We start from the raw sequence: 17,471 nt of genomic DNA, 5'->3' as shown, positions 1-17,471 counted from the left end.
TAGCTGGGAATACAGACACCAGGGATGAGCTATGTCTCACTGAGATGGAAGATGTATGAGAAAAAGTAATCCAGGATGAAAGGGAGTTTGTTCACTATGAAATGGGAATTCCAAAGGACACAGTGAAAAGGGTGGACAAGGTTGGAGTGGGACATGGGTTGAGTAGAGTTGAGGATGTAGATGAGAGATTTGAAGGAGAGGGTTGGGGATAGTTTTTTCTTAAATGAAGAATTACTTACTATACAGGTATAGAGAAACAAGAGAAGGCATGGGAGTAATTAGTGTATAATGAATAATGAAATTCATTCTTCGAAGTTATAACAGATAGTTATATATAAGGTCTAAGATTGGGTTCAGCCTGGAAGTACAGCTCCTCCTCTTCTTGGGGAAATGGTAGAAGGGGCAGGCTGGGGAAGGGAAGGGGGGGGGGCGGTGCAGAGCAGAGTAATGGTTTCCCATGGTTGGGAGAAGGTCCTGAGCCAGGGTTCAATTTTGGTTTGGGGGTATAAATGTTCCTCTTACTTTCCAAAAAATTGGAATTTTAGAGAAAACTAAATTTTTGTTGATCCATAGATTTTTTTAAATGGATGAATTTTATATTTTAAAAGTCAGTATCCATACTTTTTAATTTTTTTACTCAAAACCTAATAAAGGTTATATTGTTTAAAAACTGCTTTTCCATCATCACATGTGAGGTTTTTCCATAATGATTTTAATACAGTTGGGGGAAAATAATGTTAGTCTAGGATTAGCTGGGCAGTTGCAGTTACTGCTAGTCAAATATTCTACACCTCTCTTATCTTCCTAATTTAATCACAAAATGTACATTTAACAAAGGTGGTGATATTTATCTAAATGTCAGATAGCACATTAATTGCAACATAAAATCCACATAGATATTGAGGAAGGGAAAAAGTAGAATTTATTTGCAAGATAATATGCAATTTAATTTTACAGCTGTTTAAAATTACATAAAATGTAAGATACAACTATTGGTTACATATAAATAAAACTAAGCATCAAGGGGGAAAAAACTGTTACAGATATACATCTTTTAGAAATTAGGCTCAATTGACTGATATCTTGTGGTACTGGATGCTGTTTGGAAATTCCCAAGAAATGTTTGTTGAGAGTAATGCCAAAGGAAGAGGAAATTTTAACATGAGATGAACATAATAATCATCACTTTCTCTTTCATGTTGTGCAATAGTGTCAAAAACATTCAAAATCCTTGAAATCAGGATATCAAGGAAGGAAGTGGACAAAGGAAGAGGAAGTTTACATACAAGAAAGTCTTCATTTAACTGTATGAATTTGGCTTAAAACAACTAACTCTCCTCTTTCACAAATTCGGCACCATTTATATATTTTTTGTTGTATTTATGAACTTGGCAAATACCAGAAAATGAGGAATTCCATGTACAAAGAATGGGGGGGGGGGAGAGTGAAATGTAACATGAAACCATGAATCTCCATTAAAAACAGCTTATTTTTTAGATATAAAATACATTCAGCATGTTAATGCCAAAACTGTCCTTCTTGTTTTCATTTCTAACTTTTTTGTCACTATCATACCCCCATCACAATTCTTTTTGGAAACATTTTGCTTCACCTAATGACCATGGTCATACATACACATATTGGGCCATTTCTGAAAATGTATGTCTCTTTTCTTCACCTTTAGCTCATCAGCTCTATGAAAGCAATTTTCATCATCTATCTTCTGGAGTCATGGCATTGACCAGTCTTTCAAAGTAGTTTTTTTTTCTCAATTTTTAGTCTTTGTATAAAAATCATTCTCCTGGTTCTACTCATCTCACTCTGCATCAATTCATAAAAGTGAGTCTCTCCATTTTTTTCTGAATATTTCATAACATTATATCACAATAATATTCCATTACATATTTTTATTACAGTTTAGTCATTACCCATCTGATGCCTACATCTAATTTTCAGCTCTGTTATAACAAAAAGTGCTGCTATAAATTCCTTTGTATACATAGGTCCTTTCCATTTTTGGTGAATAAGCTTAGCTAGTTGTGGTATTTCTGGGACAAAATGTATACTTTAGAGATTTTGGTGATATAATTCTAAATTCCTTTCCAGAATAGCTGTAAAGGTACACAACTCCATCAATGTTATTTTAGTATGACTGCTCTCCTGTCATATATGTTCTGTCATATGACTCCTCTCCTTCAATAATCACCATTTTTATTTTTTATTTTTCTTGGCCAATCTAAAGCAGCACCATTTATTGGGAACACTGATGCCACACATTCTACCAACATAAATCTGTCAAATCTGGAGAATTTCAAATATTCACTTCTCAAATTTTATCAACATAGTATCTCCAAATAGCTAAATATTCATGTAATAGTTTAAGGCTTCAAAAGTCAAATCATATTAACAGAGATATACATAGAAAACTACATTAAAACACTGTAATTAAAACAACAAATCCCTGATCTTCCCCCAGGTGCCTTCAGTTTCTTCATGATCAGTGTGCACAAAGGGAGCCAAGGCAGATAGAGACCCTAACACCCATCTCCCCTTTATAGAGGGAAGAGTCTGTGCAATTTTCAAATAATGGGTGGGGTTAGGGTTGGGTGGAGTTAAGAGAGCAGAGGTAATGTCAGAGGAGTTGAGAAGTAGAGAAAACAAAGCCATTCCTATTCAAGTGAACACTATATGAAACTGAAGTGGATCAGCACTCAAAAGGAAGTTAAGTTAATAATTCACTTCTAGCCACTTCACAATGCTACTAAAAAAGAAAAATGCAAATTAATAAATACCTCTGAGAAAGCTATCAGGCTTCATGTGAATGTACTGCTGGGGTACTCTCACATTATTCAAAGCCAGGGAGGCTTACCTGTCCTCCCCTGAATCATGTTCCATTTCAAGTCAATCAGCAGATGAGTGGTTCTAATCAATATCTTTAATTAAACATACACCTTTGTATGTTATACAAAACCTATATTAGAAAACATTACTATGCAACAATCAGTGACTTTCTTAATTATGAGTATAAACCATATGCTAATGAATCATTCTGGTTTGATTCACAAGTCTCCACTCTTCAAGAAACATTTGGCCTTCATTTCAGACAAATCAGTAACACTTAAAGTTCAGGTACATTGTGTTTACAATGAGAAACCAGGGGAAAAAAAGTTACTGTAGCCTGCACAGAACTGTGAAGAGTTTAAAAAAAAAAAAAGACAGCTCATCTTACTATTTAATAAAAATTAAAGAACCAGTGAATTATTCTAATGATAGATAAATGTACAGAAAATCCACTTCTTGGTTAACTTCCTGAACATTTTCAAAGATGAAAAACATACAGATCACCGGTTTGCCTGTAAGAAACAATAAAAGAGAAAATGTCAGTCCAAATTTAAAAATCCAATATATCTTCTTCTTGACTTTGACTATTGAAACATTTTTGGAAGCTGGTGAGAGTGGTCCAGAATGGTAATTTCAATTGATTTAGTGCGTTTCTCTAAAGGAACTCCTCCTATCAATATCGATCTATCAAATCAACAAGCATTTATTAAGCAAATAATATTCAAAGTGTTGTACTAAGTGCTGAGGATACACAAAAAAGGCCAACCAAAAATCCTATCATAAAAGGAGCTCAGCAGACTTTAAGGGAAGAGACAGCATGCAAGCAATTCTGGACAAACAAGATATACACAGGTCAAATTGGCAATAACCATCAGAGTGGAGGCACTAGCATTAAGAGGAATTAGGAAAGGTTTCTTGTAGAAGACAGAATTTAAGTCAGGGAAAAGAAAACCAAGGAAGTGGGGAAGTAGACATGAGAAGAAAGATAGTTCTAGGTATGGGTTACAGTCATGTCCAGCATCAGGGGATATCATGTCCTAAGCAAGGAATAGTAAAAGGAAAAGTGGCATTGGATCATAGAGTATATGAGTTGGGACAAGGGAAGAGTAAAGTGTAAGAAGACTGGAAGAGGTCAGGTTATGAAGCCCATTAACCACCAAAGGACTTTATATTTAATCCTGAAAGCCACTGAAGTTTATTGAATGTGGTGAGAAAGGGGACCTCTGTTTTAGGAAGGTCAATTTAATAACTAAATCAAAGATGTATTGTTAAAGGAAGAGACTTTGAGGCAGAGAGAATAACCAGAAACCAACCGCAATAATCCAGGCATGGTGACAAGGGCTGGCATTAGGATGATAGTAGTGTCAATTTTTATGACACTTGGCATAATAGGCTTTGGCAGCAAACTGAATATGTAGCAAGTGAGAATGAGGAGAATCAAGAATGATTCCTAGCTTGTATATCCGATTGACTTCACAAAAGTTATAAAGAGGGAAAGGCTCGGGGGGAAATGTAATGAATTCAGTTTTGGACATGTTGAGTTTCAAATATAAGCAGTTGAAAGTGGACGACTGGAGGTCCAGTGAGAGGTTAGGACTGGATAAATATATCTGAGAATCATTACCATCATACCTAACTGCTTACTATGTGACAGACACTGTACTAAGCACTTTACAATTATTATCTCATTGGATTCTCACAACAACCCTGGAAAGTAGGTGCTATGATTACCCCCATTTTACAGATGAGGAAATTGAGTTATATAGGAGTTGTGACTTGCCCAGTTAGCAAGTGTCTGAGGCCAGATTTGAACTTAGGTCTTCTTGACTCTAGTCCCAGCACTCTATCTGTTGTACCATCTAGCTATCCAGAATCAACTTCACAGAAATGATCATTGAGCCGATGAAATCATGAAATGAAGTAGTATAGAGGGGGAAAAGAGATTCACCCTGTTAATATATATCAAAGGCAGGATTTGATCTTGAGTTTTTATTACTTTGAGGATGACTCTTTAGCTACAACACCAATTTTTTTTCCATGAACATAACTAGAATGAAACATAATCAATGGAAACTCGAGAAGATAACATAGCTATCAAAATGAAGTTGGAAATTGTAGTTTAATTCACTCTCAACACCAAGCCAAGTCTGGCAAAACCTCTTGGTTTTCTGTTAGATCAAAATTTCCATAATTGGAAATTGGGAAAAGGTATTCATTTCATTGACAATCTTAAGGCTTCTTCCATTTGTTTAAATGATGGATACTGGTTCCCAAGAAATATGACATCTACTTGGGATAACCTTCAAGGTTCAAGAAATCCAGCAACATGGCATAATCAACCATTGATAAGCAGTGATTACAAGTGTTTGACTAGAGCTTCCTCCTGCTCTTAGAACCAAGAAGTATCTAAGTAATATACCCTGGGATTATGACTAAGATGAGCTGATATCAAATGGGCCTGGTGTTGAGGTATTAAGTATGCCAGGATATGCAAAGGTATTAGGTCTTAATGCCTCTATGAGAAAATACTCTTTAACCCTTTCACTATCTGACTATGATTTACCTTTAGCCTACTTTGCATTGTCCTTTTCTCCCTTCATGTTGTGCCTGGAATGCAGTTTTCCCATTTCTACTCCTTGAAAACCCTAGTTCCATTCCAGTAAAATGCCAACTCTTATATAAATCTTTATTATTCCTCCCCTCCAGTTATTTGCCCTTTCCTACCTTCCTACCAAAATCATTTCTATCTAATGTGTATGCATTTTATATTTACTTATCTTCATAAGTAAAGCAGTGTGGCAGTGAATATCGAGAGAATCAAATTGATTCCATTTTGTATCATTGTGGACATTTTGTATAGTTACTGAAGTTAAGTTCTGTGTCCCTGAGTTAAGTTTAGTTAATTCTGTATATCATCATTTCAAGAAAATCAGCTATTATTATATCTCTAAATAGCTTGTAATATGCAGGTGAATGCAACTAGTCAGTATTCCTAAGAACTTGAAAGGACCTAAATCTAAAAATAACTGTGCTTTACCATAAAAAAAAACCTTGTTATTCTCTCTTCAGAGTCCTTGTGCCTGTTAAGGGGGCCTGTACCTGATTTATCTGCAATTGCATGCCTTGCTAATTAGCTGCATCACTTAGACTTTGTTTCCTCAATTTACCTCAATTCAAATGTGACTATTGGCAACCACAAAGGGATGTAGAGGGTATCCTAACCCCTAGCATAACTTCTCCAAGGAACTCCTTAGAGCATGCCATTGGCTTTCTCACTGAAGAATTTCTCCACAGAGGATTCACCCTGAGGTCTGACTCCACTTCAATCTCAACTCTTCCAAGCTAAGGTAAGCCCCGCCCCCCCCCCACTACTGGGGAAAGATATCTCTGGGAATATTCCCCTAAAGGGCTAAACCAAGGTATCCCTCCACATTGCTGGAGGACATTCCTCCTTGGTAAATAATGAGTTTCAGTAGTATATAAAGGGAATCCCCGCCCTCCCAAAAAAATTTCTTATACCATGGAACTAGGAGAAGCTCTTAGTGGAACTGGGAATGACTAAGCACATAATTAGGTTAGATTAAATTCAGTCTAAAACTGCAAGAGATTAAGATGATAATTTGTTTCAGTTTCAAATCAGTCTTTGAGTATTGTAAATGAAAGATAAGAAGAGACTGCCAATATGAACCCCCCAGCCACATAGGACTACGTATCTGTCTGGTTTTTCTTTCAGTTTGTTTTTGTATTTGTATAATGTCTGGCATATTGTTAGCATTGTTTGTGTTCTATATCTTGGTAAATTCAAACTGACTTTTTTCTGTGGTCTAATTAGCCAAGGAATAAAGGGTATAAAGAGTGAAAACTTTTCTGCAGAACATTCAAAGCCTTCAAAAAAGAATCAATCAATCTCTCTCTCTCTCTCTCTCTCTCTCTCTCTCTCTCTCTCTCTCTCTCTCTCTCTCTGCATTATAAACTAATTAGAGACTAAATTTGTGACTAAAATGTAATTTCTCAACTATCAATTTCCAATTTTGAATTTTTATATAAATGCTAAAGAATCTTAGTCTCAGGGTGCTACTGTAGAATTCCTTCTAAGGAAAAATAAGAAAAAAACTGTGAAAGTTACATGGAAAAAGTATTTAGATCTTTTTTTATTCTTTTCCCTGGTGAGTGACAGACTGATTGTTTTAGTGCAAGGGAGGAAGGTTATTTCACTGACTAAAGAAAAAAAAAGAAACAGGTTATCTAGAAAGTAGTATCAGTGAATTTCCAAAATGAAAGGAGAAAAATGGGTTTGCAGTTTGCAGTTTAAATCTATCTGTACTTAAGAACTGTCTGTTATTAACTCTTCAGTTAAATGAGAAAAGAGCAAAGTTGTGTTGTTGTTTTTTTAAATCAGTGAACAACTTGCAAAGTAAAAGAAGTCTTGGATCAGAGTATGAAAAGAACAAGAAAGGCCCAGTTTTGAAGGGCTTTAACCAAAGTTCACAGGAAGGAAATATAAAGAAAAGAACAGAGAAAGTTTAAGTAGGGATAAGAAAAAATAGATATAAAATTAAGAAAGTTGAAATCTGTTTACACTGAGTGTGAATAGAAGGTTTGAATGTATGGCATTTTGGAAAGAAAGATTTGAGGAAGTGTTCCTCATTCAGATTAGGAAATGAGAAACTTTATTTGGTTATTCCTTATGATAGGGAAAGTATTGAAAAATAATTGCAGCATTGAATTATTTAAGGAAACCTAGCAGAACTCTGTCCTCGAAGGACCATCAGAGGTTATATTTTAGTCAAGGATGAGTTATAGAAATAGAGCAAACATAGCCCTTTGCTTTTGAGCCTTGAGATAACTCACCCTAAGAAAAATCTTACATGTTAAAACTTAAGAAGTTAAACAATATTCCTCCGATTTGAGATCATATTGCTTTATTGCTATGATTGATTGTGTCTGAGGAGACCTAAACTAGAACTTAATCTAAATTATGAGAACATAATTATATTTGTACCTTTGGTGAAGATCAGAATAATCCATAAAATAAATGATGGAGCAAAATTGCCTTTCAGGACAGCAGAGGGTTACAGAGAATCACAGTAGTGACTTGCAAAGCAAGAAGAATGATTTAAGATTTTCTACTTATTCTGGAAATAGGGAAAGTTCATTTCCCTTTCTCATTTATTGCTATTCATTTTTTTTCCTCAGTCTTCTTTACTTGAATTACATAAATGTGAGTAAAATAAATGAATTATTTCATCTTTTCACTAAAAACACTTCAAGCTGGTTTCCACTATTTTAGAAGTGGTGCTAAATTTTAATAATACTGCATAATGCAGGCTGAATTAAGTTCAAAAAATTATCCTGAAGTGTTTTGGTCCTCTTTTTTTAAAAGTTCCAGATACTGTAACCTTGCATCATGAGATCTTAGTATAAAATGCCAGAAAACCTTTGGGAGGTATAAAAATAGAAGGGATGGCTACTTTCATATAATTATTTCTTTAAGAGAAATGTTTTTTCAGTTGGGAAAATAGCTGTGGGAAGCTTACTTTCATATTTACTGCCCATTTTATTTAGATTCAAAATGTGGAATCCTAACCAAGTCCTAAATTTGATGTAGACTTAAAAGCATTTGAATGCCACTGCTATATGTTTGCCATGTTTACCCTAAAATCAACTCCTATTTTCATTTTTCTCTCAGGAGGGGTATGCCATCAATAATTTGTCAACTAGGTTAAATTTCGCAACTAGTCTGAATAAATTTAAATTACAGTGACTTAAAAAGGACTTGAGATAGGAGACCTGAGTTCCACTAAGTAGCTATATGACCAAGGACAAATAAACTTCATAAGCTTTGGTCTCTATATTGACCTGAAATATTTACCTCACACCTTTGTTTTATGTACTATAACCTAAAAGTGTGATAGAAATGACAGTTCTATTATGAATACTGGCTTATTTATTATTGAGGCTATTTATTCTATGATTCAAATTTCCCAGATATAAAAGATTTTGTAAGTCACCATAAAATAAATGCTCTTTTAAATATTTTTATTTCGATGAATATAGGTGTTGCAACTAGAGTGAGGAAATCTAATTCATTAGAACAAGACATGCAAGAAGAACCTGAAAAACAGTAATGTGAAAAACATCGGAGGAAATAAGGTCAAAGAGAGAAAAGTTTAAAAAGGTACCAAAAAAGGGGCAGCTAGGTGGCACAGTGGATAAAGCACCAGCCCTGGATTCAGGAGGGCCTAAGTTCAAATCTGACCTCTGACACATGACACTAACTAGCTGTGTGACCCTGGCAAGTCACTTAACCCTTATTGCCCTGGGGAGGGGGGAACCAATATGTGCAAAAAAAAATTTAAAAGGTACCAAAACATTTATAAAAGCATTCTTTTTAGTAGCAAAGAATGGGAATAGCTAAAAAAAGCTATAGTAAAATAATGTAATGGAATTCTACTCTGCAGTAGGAAACTTTAAAAGAGGAAATTTAGAAAAATGGAGTAAGATGTACATGAATTAATGCAGAATGAAGTAAGGATAACCAGAAGAACTATATGCATGTATGGAGACAAAAAGACAAAAGTCATTTATTTCTTTTGACATCAGGGACTATAATAATAATGATAATCATAATCATAATAAAATTGACTACTAACATTTCTATAACACTTGCTAAGTAGAAGTCACTGTGCTAAGCACTTCTAAATCATCTCATTTGATTCTCTAACAACACTGGGTGGTAGGTGCTATGGTTATTCCCATTTAACAGATGAGGAAATTGAGTCAAATCGAGGTGAAGTGACCTACCCACAGTCACGCAGTTATTAAGGATCTGAGGCCTCAATTTTCATCTAGATTTTATTAACTCAGGACATAGGCCTACAGTTGGCTAAACAAAGATAAAGTTCTGCATCAAGCCTAAAATGCAAATAACTGCTAAGAAGGCTAATATAGACAGAAATAAGCTGTTTTTCTGTAAGTATAAGACCTCTTCAAGCTCTGTTCAAAGAGATTTCTTTCTTAAAGAATCCACCTGTAACCATGTATATTAGTGTTTCTGTATTTTAAGAGGATAAGTTGTATTTTTTGCCACAATACATGATGATCAAAACAATGGAAATTGGGGGGAGGGGAGAACTAATAAAAAGGAAACCAAACTCTGAGCACCTGTAATAATCAATCTTGGTCCCAAAGAATTGGTAAAGAAGCATCTTTCCCTCTTCTTAATAGAGAAGGGGAATACTGTTATATCAAATGTGGTTACTATGTTGATCCTATTTGATGGACTGCTTTTCTTTGTTACAAGAGAATGTTCATCTGAGAAGGAACCCAGAAATGGCTGATGTAAAAAATGAAAAATACTTTAAAAATATCTTTTTTTTAAAAAATGCTCTGAGCAGGGGAGCCAAGATGGCAAAGGAAAGGCAGTAACTTCCCTGAGCTCTCTCCAGGACCCTTCCAAATACCTTCAAATAATGCCATAGGACAATTCCTGGTGCAGCAGAACCCACAAAAGGATGGGGTGAGATCATTTTCTAGCCAAAGATGGCTTAGCAAAGAAGGCTTAAAAGTCAACAGGGGGGCAGCTAGGTGGCACAGTGGATAGAGCACTGGCCCTGGAGTCAGGAGGACCTGAGTTCAAATCCAACCTCAGACACTTAACAATTACTAGCCTGTGACCCTGGGCAAGTCACTTAACCCCAATTGCCTCACCAAAAAAAAAAGTCATCAGGAAAGGTTTGTTGTACTGGAGTGAGAGTGGAACATACACCCATACAAGCCATGCCAGCACAGAGACAGTCCCAGGCAGGCCGGCCCAGAGAAACAGGCCTTGGGAGCCTTGGAATCAGCTACAGCAGTGGTTACTTCTGGAACTCAGCTCATGGACAGTGAAGGGGTTGAGCAGTTGGCCAGGGGGAGATTACAGGGGTCTCTGCTGGTGCTGCGATGGGACTCTGTTGTATTGCCCACACTCAGACCCAGGAATTAGTCTTAGGAGGTGGTCCAGGCAGGGGAGGGTGAAGGCACACCAGAGCTTGCAGCCACAATGAAATAGGATTCTGTTTTGGGTTAAAGAGTGGTTACTTGCAGACCAGAGTACAGGCCAGGGGAAAGGTGAATGTGCCTCTCCTTAAATTGTACCACCTTGGACCCCCTGAAGCTTAGGACAGTACATCCTGGAAGCAGTGCCCCACTTTAAGAAAGAGTTAAAAATCAAGAAATAGGCTGGCAAAATGAGCAAACAGAAAAAAATACTGATCCTAGAAAGTTTCTTTGGTGACAAGGAAGATCAAAATACACCTTCAGAAGAGGATAACAAAGTCAAAGATCCTACATCCAAAGCTTCCAAGAAAAAGAATTGGTCTCAGGCCATAGAAGAGCTCAAAAAGGACTTTGAAAATAAAGTAAGAGAGGTAGAGGGAAAAAATGGAAAGAGAAATGAGATAGATGCAGGAAAGTCAGGAAAAAAGTCAATAGCTCAAAAAGCCCAATTAGCTAAATGGAAAATGGGGTACAAAAGCTCTCTGAAGAAAATAATTGCTTAAAAATTAGAATTGAGCAAATGGAAGCTAATGACTTTATGAGAAATCAAGATGCAATAAAGCAACACCAAAAGAATGAAAAAATAGAAGGCAATCTGAAATATCTCCTTGGAAAAACAACTGACCTAGAAAATAGATCCAGGAGAGATAATCTGAAAATTATTGGACTACCTGAATATCATGATCAAAAAAAAAAAAAAGCTTATACATCATCTTTCTTTTTTGTTTTTGTTTTTGTTTTTGTTTTTTTTTAGTGAGGCAATTGGGGTTCAGTGACTTGCCTAGGGTCACACAGCTAGTAAGTGTTAAGTGTCTGAGGCCGGATTTGAACTCAGGTCCTCCTGACTCCAGGGCCGGTGCTCTATCCACTGCGCCATCTAGCTGCCCCCATCATCTTTCAAGAAATAGTCAGGGAGGGGGCAGCTAGGTGGTACAGTGGATAAAGCACCAGCCCTGGATTCAGGAGGACCTGAGTTCAAATCCGGCCTCAGACACTTGACACTTAACTAGCTGTGTGACCCTGGGCAAGTCACTGAACCCCAATTGCCTCACCATAAATAAATAAATAAATACATAAATAAATACATAGATAGATAGATAGATAGATAGATAGATAGATAGATAGATAGATAGATAGATAGATAGTCAGGGAAAATTGCAGAAGCAGAAGGTAAAATAGAAATTGAAATAATCCACTGATCACCTCCTGAAAGAGATCCCAAAATGAAAACTTCCAGGAATATTATATCCAAATTCCAGAGCTCCCAGGTCAAGGAGAAAATATTGCAAACACCTAGAAAGAAACAATTCACGTATTGTGGAGCCACAGTCAGGATAACACAAGATCTGACAGCTTCTACATTAAAGGAACAGAGGGTTTAGAATACGATATTCTGGAGGGGAAAGGAACTGGGATCATAACCAAGAATCACCTACCCAGAAAAACTGAGTATAATGTTTCAGGGGGGAAAATGGGAATTCAATGAAAAAGAGGACTTTCAGGCATTCTTAATGAAAATACCTGAGCTGAATAGAAAATATGACTTTCAAATACAAGACCCTAGAGAAGCATATAAAGGTAAACAGGAAAAAGGAAATCATAAGGGATATTTAAAGGTTAAACTGTTTACATTCCTACATAGGAAGATGATACTTGTAACTCATAAGAACTTTCTCATTATTAGAGAACTTGAATGGAGTATATTTAGACAGAGGACAAAGGTGTGAGTTGAATATGAAGAGATATCTTTAGAAAAAATTAAGGAGTGAGAACAATGCACTGGGAGAAAGGGAAAGGGAGAGATAGAATGGGGTAAAGTATCTCACGTAAATGAAGCAATAAAAAGCTTATGGAGTGGAGGGGAAGATGGGGGAGGTGCAGGGGAGTGAGTGAGCCTTATTCTTATCAAAATTGGCTCAAAGTGGGAATAATATATCCACTCAATTGGGTATAGTAATATATCTTGCCCTGTGTGAAAGTGGGAGGGGAAAGGGATAAGGGGGTAGAGGTAAAGGAAGAGAGGGCAGATTAGGGGAGGGAGTCAGAAGCAAAACACTTTTGAGGACAGATAGGGTGAAAGAAGATAGAAAACAGAGTAAATATCAAAGGGAGGGAATAGGATATAGGGAAATACAGTTAGAAATAGCAACTTGAAAAAAATTTGAAGCAAGTTTGTCTGATAGGCCTCAGTTCTCAAACACATAGAGAACTGAGTCAAATTTGTTAAAATGAAAGCCATTCCCCAGTTGATAGCTGAACAAAAGATATAAAGTTTTCAGATTAAATAATCAAAGCCACCTATAGCCATATGAAAAAAAATGCTCTAGGGCAGCTAAGTGGTGCAGTGGATAGAGCACCAGCCCTGGATTCAGGAGGAGCTGAGTTCAAATCTGGCCTCAGACCCTTGACAAATCACTTAACCCCAATTGCCTCACAAAAAAAAAAAATGCTCTAACTCACTATTGATTGGAGAAATTCAGGTCAAAACAATTCTGGGTACTACTTCATACCTACTGGATTAGATAATAGAACAGCAGGGGAAAATGACAAATGTTGTGGGAGATATGGGGAAAATGAGACATAATACCCTCTTGATAAAGTTGTAAACTGATTTAAACATTTTGTAGAGCAATTTGGAACTATGGCCAAAGGACTATAAAACCATGTATACTCTTCAGCCTAATAATACCTCTACTAGGTTGGTATCCTAAAAGAGATAAAAAGAAGTTGAATTCACAATTGGGGTGATGCCCATCAATTGGGGAATGGCTGAACAAACTGTGGGATGAGATTAAGATGGAACACTATTGTACTGTAGTAAATGATGAGCAGGATGCTATCAGAAAGGCCTGAAGAGACCAGCATGAGCTGATGCAAAGTGAAATTTACTGGATTCAAAATAATAGCAATATTGTAAGATGATTTTCTGTGAATGACTTGGTTATTTGCAGCAATGCAATGATCCAGGACAATTCTGAAGAACTTATTAAAAATGCAATCCATCTCCAAAGAAAGAATTGGTGGTATTGTTTTTTGTTTGTTTTCTTTCACAACCTGACTAATGTAGAAATGTTTTGCATGACTGCACATGTATAACTTATATTGAATTGCTTCAGTTCTTAAGTGGGGCTGGGGAAGGAGCATGGAAGAGAATTTGGAACACAAAGTTTTAAAAATTGATGCTAAAATTTGTATTTACATGTAACTCGGGGGGGGGGCGGATCTAAATAAATAAATGGAGTTTTTTTTAAGTGCTCTTGAAACTTCCAGTGGACTTCAAGTTCAATGAGTCAATGGCAAACCCCCCCCAAATAAAAAAAATACACACTATGAAATCCCAGATTGCACCTACAAGAACAATGTACAAAAAAGAAGATGGCAGTTCTGCTGTGCTTCACCCAGGTAAGATCATATCTGGAATTGGCTTCAAGTATTTGAAAGGTTATCACTTGTAAATGGGATTAGACTTTTTCTGCTTGGGTTGAAATGACACAATTAGGCTCAAGCAGTACAAGTTTCAAAGAAACAAATTTAAATCTGATTTAAGAAAAAACTACTCAATAATTTGAGCTATCCAAAATACATTGTTTTAAGAGATAGTGGTTTTCTCCTCCCATAGATCTTGGAGAGGAGGCTTTTTAAGTACGTTATAGAGGGCATAATCAGTTTGATTTCTCTTCAGTTTCCAAAATCTTTGGAGAGAACAAAGAAATGACTCCCAACTAACATGGCTACTATTTGAAAAAAAAATACCACATGCATTTCTTACTGCTAATAATTGGCCATTTGGGTCAGTATTAATATACAAAGGACAGTATATTATATATGTGTGAGTTTAAAAAAAAATAAGGGAGGCAGCTAGGTGGCACAGTGGATAGAGCAACAGACTGGATTCAGGAGGACCTGAGTTCAAATCCAGCCTCAGACACTTAACACTTACTACCTGTGTGACCCTGGGCAAGTCACTTAACCCCAATTGCCTCAGCAAAAAAAAAAAAAATAAGGAAGAAGGAATGATATATTTTGTGAATTGAAGGCAAAACTGAAACTTTACCTGCATTTGTTGGTAAATCCAGTCTGTAAATACTGTCAGGTTTCCATAAACTCCAGGTCTGTTTGGTTTGGCACATCCAGATCCCCAGCTTGTATCACCAACTAACCACCATACAGAATTTTTCTCAGTGACTAAAGGACCCCCACTGTCACCCTAGGAACAACAAAGAAAGTTGTACAAAATGACAGAATCCAAAAAGAAGACAAGAATGTTTGATATGAATAAATACATGAGAGACAATTGGGGTGGGGTGGTGGAGGAAAGGTTTTAGGGTGGAGAGGGTAATGCAATGCAAAGAATGTTGAATTGGGAATCAAAGAACTCAGGTTTAAAACCTTGCTTTGGAAGGCTTCCTGCCTTCCTCCCTCTCTCCCTTTTTTCTTTCCTTCCCATCCTTTTATCTAGATGTTTGTAATCTCAATCTCCCTCTACCTAGTATTAAACATCATCTACTGGCTCTTTCCTGCTGTTTGCAGCCATGTTCAGCTTTCCACACATACCCCCCAAATACATATGAAAAAATATTTTTGACACTACAAGACTTTCTTTTTTTTTTTTTTAAGTGAGGCAATTGGGGTTAAGTGACTTGCCCAGGGTCACACAGCTAGTAAGTGTTTAAGTGTCTGAGGCCGGATTTGAACTCAGGTACTCCTGACTCCAGGGCCAGTGCTCTATCCACTGCGCCACCTAGCTGCCCCAAAGTTTTTGGTTTTTGTTTGGGTTTTTTTAGGCAATGGGGGTTAAGTGACTTGCCCAGGGTCACACAGCTAGTAAGTGTCAAGTGTCCGAGGCCAGATTTGAACTCAGGTACTCCTGAATCCAGGGCCAGTACTTTAACCACTGCACCATCTAGCTGCCCCCACTACAAGACTTTCAAAGTATTCTTCCCCCACCCGGGGGAGGGAGGGGGAACGGGGGTGGGGGTGGGGCGGCAGTGAGGGTTGTGACTTGGTCAGGGTCACATAGCTAGCTAGTAAGTTTCAAGTGTCCCAGATTTGAACTCAGGTCCTCCTGAATCCAGGCCCAGTGCTTTATCCACTATGCCACCTAGCTGTCCTACCTTTCAAACTATTCTTATAGCACTCCCTTTTACAGTCAAACTGCTAGAAAATGTCTGTATTAATTTTCCCTACTCTTTCACCCTCCACTCCACTTTTCAACCCCTTGTAACCTGCCTTCCATTTCAACTGATTAACTAAAATTGCTCTCACTGTCAGCAATGAGTTCTTTATTATTAAATCCAATGGTCTTTTCTCTGTCCTCATCCTTCTTCATAACCTCCATAGTATTTAACACTGCCGTCTACCTGCTCCTTCTGGATTTTCCCTCCTCCTGAGGTTTTCATTGACACTGTTTTGTTACACCTTTCTTTGTTTCTGTTGGGTGAATCATTTTTTATTTCCATTGCTAGATCATCACCCATATCCTAACTATAATGTGTGGAAGCACCCCAGGATTCTGTACTGATCCTTCTCTATGTATATACTTTCTTGATAATGTCAAAAGTTTGAATGAGTTAATTTACCGTCTCTATGCAGATAGTTGCAAAATTGATAATAAATTCATTCCTAATCTCTCTCCAGAATTCCACTTCTGTCCCTCCAGACTGTTAGGGACAATGAAGTGTTCCTAAAGAAAGAAAGCAAGGCTTCAAGGGAAAGGAGAAGGAGGTTAGTTGGAGGAAGTGGAAATGTTTATAGCAGAGAAGAGGAAACTTACAGGGTATATAAATGACTGTAATGCAAACTTGTTCTGTTTGGACTCAGACAGAAGGGGTAAAAGTTGCAAGGAGGCAAATTTAGGATTGATATCAGGAAAACCTTTAATTAGATCTTCCCAAAAGTGAAATGGGCTGCCTTGAGAAATGGTGGATATGCTCCCTCTAATCCCCCCCATCACACACACACACACACACACACACACACACACACACAAAATCATAACATACAGTTCTTTCTCTGGAGGTGGATAATGCCTTCCTTCATAGGACTTTTACAGTGGGTTTGAATATTTTTAATACTCAAGATGAATTAGTCATTCAAAGTTGTTCTTAGGACAATCTTTTAATATGTACAAAATTCTCCTGGTATTGCTCCTTTCACTTTTCATTATTTCATGCAAGCCTTTTCGTGTTTTGTTCTAAAATCAACCAGCTCATAATTTCTTATAGCATAACAGTATTCCATCACAATTACATAACACAAAATTTGAAACTATGCCCAAAGTGCTATGGGGCTGTGCATACCCTTTAACCCAGCAATAACAGTACTAGGTCTATACCCCAAAGAGATCATAAAAAAAGGAAAAGGACCCACATGTATAAAAATATTTATAGCAGCACTCTTTGTGGTGGCGAAGAATTGGAATTCAAGGGGGTGCCCATCAATTGGGAAATGGCTGAACAAGTTGTGGTATATGAATGTAATGGAACACTATTGTGCTATAAGAAATGATGTGCAGGCAGACTTCAGAAAAAACTGGAAAGACTTAAGTGGACTGATGCTCAGTGAAGTGAGCAGAACCAGGAGAACATTGT

At 37.0% G+C, this 17,471-nt stretch overlaps 1 protein-coding gene across 1 annotated transcript in view; it reads right to left on the bottom strand.

Annotated features, from left to right (window-relative positions):
* Positions 1 to 961: 961 nt before the first annotated feature.
* Positions 962 to 17,471, bottom strand: part of TMPRSS2 (transmembrane serine protease 2) — a 115,304-nt gene continuing 98,794 nt past the window's right edge. Inside the window, exons 13-14 of the mRNA XM_043995711.1 lie at positions 14,936 to 15,088; positions 962 to 3,353 (exon numbers count right to left, since the gene is read on the bottom strand). Of these exons, the coding sequence (XP_043851646.1) occupies positions 3,342 to 3,353; positions 14,936 to 15,088 (165 nt within the window). The 3' untranslated portion in view covers positions 962 to 3,341. The remainder of the gene's footprint in view (positions 3,354 to 14,935; positions 15,089 to 17,471) is intronic.

This window comes from Dromiciops gliroides, chromosome 3 (genome assembly GCF_019393635.1).
Source record: "Dromiciops gliroides isolate mDroGli1 chromosome 3, mDroGli1.pri, whole genome shotgun sequence".
Classification (NCBI taxonomy): Eukaryota; Metazoa; Chordata; class Mammalia; order Microbiotheria; family Microbiotheriidae; genus Dromiciops; species Dromiciops gliroides.
The sequence above is the reverse complement of the archived record's forward strand: the minus strand, read 5'-3'. Positions and strand labels throughout refer to the sequence as shown.